Genomic DNA, 4,507 nt, shown 5'->3' on the forward strand with positions numbered 1-4,507 from the left:
AAAAAATAAAAAAAGTATTTTAAAAATATTTTAAAATTAAAAAATAAAAAAAATATATTTATTATATTTGGGCCGGGTCGGGCCCGAGCCAAAAAAGTGGTGCCCTCATTTTCTTTGCCTAAACCCATATTTCGGGCCTATATTTTTACCCGAAATATCCCATATTTCGGGCGGGCCGTCAGGCCAGGCCAGGTCTCCCATTATTAAAAAACAAAAGCAGATTCCCTTGTCTGCGAAAGCTGTCCTTAAACCAAGTCATACCCTGAAGATACTTGTGCATGTGTTATGATACTTACGTTTTTTAATTAGCATTTCTTATTATTATTATGATGATGATGTTTACAGCAGTAATCAATATTGTGATTAGTTAACACAATTTTCCTTTTTCTTCTAAAGACAACAAGGATTCGATTCTGGCCAACCTACGAGAGAATTTAGCTGCTCAACTAGTATATGTAGAGTCCCTTTGAGTGAGATGCTGCTATAGGAAGTCATTTGATTATGCAGCTTTTCTCGATTGCTGCTTTTGGATTTGTCGACCCAAAACCATATTCATCAAGTCAAGCTGGGGTTCCAGCAATGACTTCATCGAGGTAAAGATGATAACAATTACATTATTTTGCAGGTTTCCTAAACGGTACTGACAACATTTTACAATGAATTGCAGCTCTTACGAGAGGAACTTATTCCATGGGAAGAAAATCCACAGTGCAGTAGAAACACTCACAGAAAATGTTGGCTGCATTTCTAGAGGACGTCAAGATTTGGAGAGAGAAAGGAGAGTGTTGAGCATCGCCATGGCAATGGCATCGCATTGACCGCTTCACCACAATCATACGAAAGGAAACCGATAACTGTTCACCTCAAGTGGAAGATGTTGAGCCAGAAAAGAAAAACCATTTTGGATTCTTCTTAACTAAATTTATTCCAAAGATTTTGTGGGTTGGTGTAGTAGATCTTTAATATTTGAGATTTTTTTTTAATTTTAGATTACATTTCTTATCCATCCTTATTAAAATATTTTTTTTTGAGTTGGGGTTATTTTGTATCTCAATTCAATTAAAAATGATCACAATTGGTGGTTTATAAAAAATTATATTATTATGATTATGTTTTTGATCTTTATAAATCAATAAAAGATTACATATAATGATATTTGAATAAAAAAAATACTATTAATATGAGATTTGTGAGTGAAACAAAAGTCAGTATTTATATGTCATAAACTAGTGTATAAATATGTATATGATATTGTATAACTTCACACACCATTAATAAATTTTCTTATACCATTAAAATTAATTAATAAATAAACCATAAGGAGGTAAATCAATTTTTTTTATCAAACTTTAAAAAGGGTATGCATACTTTACCTCAGATCACTCATTTCCAACTTAATCGACAAAAAATAATAAATATAATAAGTTGTTTATATAATACTCGGTTAATCAATAGTCACATTTCATAATGGATGTCAATTAAATCGTTTATTTTCGAGATAATTTTAAATTAATTGACTCTTTTTTGATCAAAGAATAAAAAATCGCACTTTAATTTAAAAGTTTTAAAAGCCTATGTGTAAATGTACTATTCTATATTTTTATCAAGCTTTCTTCTTTGATGACAATGATAAGGAATGTCTATGGTTTCAAATAAAGTACAAAAAACACATGTTCTTATCTTTCTCATTGTATCGGAAAATTTTCTATAAAAACCCTTGCATAAATAATGTTGTCCGTTTTATTCACGACGTCGTTTGGGCCCTCATACCGTTAAAGTGTTAAATTCCAACTAAAACCTACCCGAATACATAGCCCCAAAATGGCGACGCCACCGGTAGCGCCATCACAGGCGGCAGCAGGGGGAAACTTTGAAGCACCACCGCCGCCAGCGATGCAGCCTCCTGGAACGGACATGACAGGTATATGTTTCAGAGATCAATTGTGGCTAAACACGTACCCTCTTGATCGAAACCTAATTTTCGATTACTTTGCCCTATCTCCGTTCTATGATTGGACCTGCAACAACGAGAAGCTCAGGATGCAATCCATTCACCCTCTTGACATCTCTCAACTTTCGTAAGAAAATTTAAAGCCTGGGTTTTAATTCTCGTTGGCATGTTGCAAGATTAGATTTTGTTTTTTGTTTTTTTCTTGGACTTGAAAATGTCAAAATTTATGAAACTCAGTTGTAGTTTTAAACAAATATTGATCAGGGTATATCAAAGGTCAATATTTGCTTTTTATTTTTACCCGAAGATGAGGCATTTTCTATGCAATTCTGCCGGAGGAACAGGAACGCATAGTTGCATATTTGTGATTGGCATTTTATCTACTTGGAAAATGTTTTGATACCTACCATATAGGTAACTTGATTTTGCAATTTAACTAAAAGTATTTCATTTGATTGGAAAACTTGATGATTATATCATAAATCATGGCGAAGAATCATAGTTTAAAGATTTAGTACTTATAAGATCAGTAATGAGATTTTCATTTCCCCTTTAATATAGGAAAATGACTGGGATAGAGTACATGCTTAGTGAAGTTATGGAGCCACACCTCTTTATTATCTGTAAGCAAAAGAGGGACAGTGCGGAGAAAGTAACACCGATGCTAGCATACTATATTTTGGATGGTTCGATATATCAAGCACCACAACTTTGCAATGTCTTTGCAGCTCGAGTTGTAAGTTCCGCTGTATTGTTTTCCTCTCTTATTTTGTATGTATAACAAAACAATGCTATCACCTAAAGACTCAATTGATCTCAGTCTGGTTACAGCATTCTTTTTGTTGGAATATTACCAAAACTGGTTTCCCGTTCATACGTCTTGGCCATTTGAATTCCTCACCTCGAAATGAATCTCTTGTTAAGAAAAAAACATCCAGAAATGAAAACAAAGAGAGAAAAAAAAGGGGTTTAATGAGTGGATAGAGTTTCATGGAATAGAATTCTATTGTTTTCCATCAGATATTATCATTCTATCTGTATTGTTCCTTCACATATAGTCTTTGTATGGATATCATCTTTTGTATATTGATAAATTATCCATGTGACAGGGACGTGCCCTCTATTATATATCAAAAGCTTTTACAACTGCTGCATCAAAGTTGGAGAAGATTGGATATGGTAAATCCCCCACCATTTTTTTGGTCTTCCCCTTTTCCTTTAAATTTAATATCAATATCCCCTGTTTAAACTCTGTAAGGATGCATTCCTGTATTCGGCCACATAATTCAATGTAGCCTTTTTACACTGTTTGAATTGAATTTCTGATGCAGTTGATACCGAAAATGAAAGTGAAACTTCGGAACCAAAGGGTGGTAAAGAGACAATTGACTTCAAGGAAGTTAAGCGTGTGGATCATATTCTTGCCTCTTTACAGCGAAAGGTAACCTATGTAATGTAATGTTTTCACCTATGCTCATATATTCATCTTAATGTCTACAATGTATAGGATCTGTAATACAAGGGACTAACATTTTTCATTTCAGATTTTATTGTTTTGTTGTCCACTTGTCTCGCCTCTTGGCTGATGTTTGCATAGATTGTTTTTGGCCGATTATGTTTGTATAGAATTCATACTGGTTTCACGTACTTTCATGTAAACTGTGATAAATCAGAATCACAACATTTTTTTATGATGAAATTTAGTAGCCCCTCTTGATTTTGGAAGAAGTGTCAGTGATTTCTTGATGATATTGAGAAGAACCTGTGTGTGACAATTGCAGTTACCACCAGCCCCTCCACCACCTCCGTTTCCAGATGGCTTTGTTCCGCCTACAACAGAAGCAGAGAAAGAGCCAGAAAACCAGCAAACAACAGAACCTCAACCTCCTGCTGTTGATCCCATCATAGATCAAGGTCCAGCTAAGAGAATGAAATTTTGAACCCATTGTTTTTCCTCCCATTTCAATGGAGCGTTAGAACTTTTTTAGCCTTGTGTTGGGCACAAGCCTGAGAGTAGAGAACTTCTAATCATCTAATGTAATGAGAAGTCTGTTGTATAATTAGCTAATCTCTTCCTTTGTTTAACTATTTTAACCACTGTGATGTCTCAAAGAGTCAAGACTATCGAAAGCATTATCCCATTCTGGTGCGAGTGTGTGTATATAATAGGTTAAATTCTGAATAGGGTCCCTATACTTATCGATGTGTGCGGATATAGTCCCTCTACTTTTATTTGCCCAAAATTGGTCCCTTTTAGATTTGCTCGTTTTCAGTTTCTTTGTTAACTTTTTGTATTAACTCAGTTAAAAAATTAGGTACGATCACAAATCAGTTGCTTCACAAATTTTGTCAATTTGATTTCTATTTTTCTATTTTTACTTTAATTATTAAAAATTTAAAAATTTATATGAAAGAAGAAAGTGTGAAGAGTTGAAAGAGAGTTTTCTAAAGTTTATTATTAATAAAATTAGTTTTTCAATTTGTAACAATAAACTCATAATTAATTGAATAATGATTTCTAATTTGATGGTAATTTTCAGTGTTTTTTTATCATGA

The 4,507-nt window shown here is 33.5% G+C and overlaps 1 protein-coding gene across 1 annotated transcript; it reads left to right on the forward strand.

Moving 5' to 3' along the window:
- The first annotated feature begins 1,599 nt into the window (after positions 1-1,599).
- On the forward strand, positions 1,600-4,194 carry LOC121222356 (mediator of RNA polymerase II transcription subunit 6). The gene is made up of 5 exons (XM_041102975.1): positions 1,600-2,078; positions 2,513-2,687; positions 3,061-3,130; positions 3,283-3,392; positions 3,733-4,194. Exons 1-5 carry the CDS (start codon positions 1,822-1,824, stop codon positions 3,889-3,891), a joined length of 771 nt encoding a protein of 256 aa, XP_040958909.1. The 5' UTR covers positions 1,600-1,821; the 3' UTR covers positions 3,892-4,194.
- Positions 4,195-4,507: the final 313 nt, after the last annotated feature.

The sequence above is a fragment of the Gossypium hirsutum genome, chromosome D10 (assembly GCF_007990345.1).
Source record: "Gossypium hirsutum isolate 1008001.06 chromosome D10, Gossypium_hirsutum_v2.1, whole genome shotgun sequence".
Taxonomy (NCBI): domain Eukaryota; kingdom Viridiplantae; phylum Streptophyta; class Magnoliopsida; order Malvales; family Malvaceae; genus Gossypium; species Gossypium hirsutum.

What these genes read in the sequence shown, in the direction of transcription:
- LOC121222356 (XM_041102975.1), top strand. Translation starts at nt 1,822, where the DNA reads ATGGCGACGCCACCGGTAGCGCCATCACAGGCGGCAGCAGGGGGAAAC. An exon ending in ATGTCTTTGCAGCTCGAGTT is followed by an intron (nt 2,688 to 3,060) that starts GTAAGTTCCGCT and finishes TCCATGTGACAG; the next exon opens with GGACGTGCCCTCTATTATAT. An exon ending in GTTGGAGAAGATTGGATATG is followed by an intron (nt 3,131 to 3,282) that starts GTAAATCCCCCA and finishes TTTCTGATGCAG; the next exon opens with TTGATACCGAAAATGAAAGT.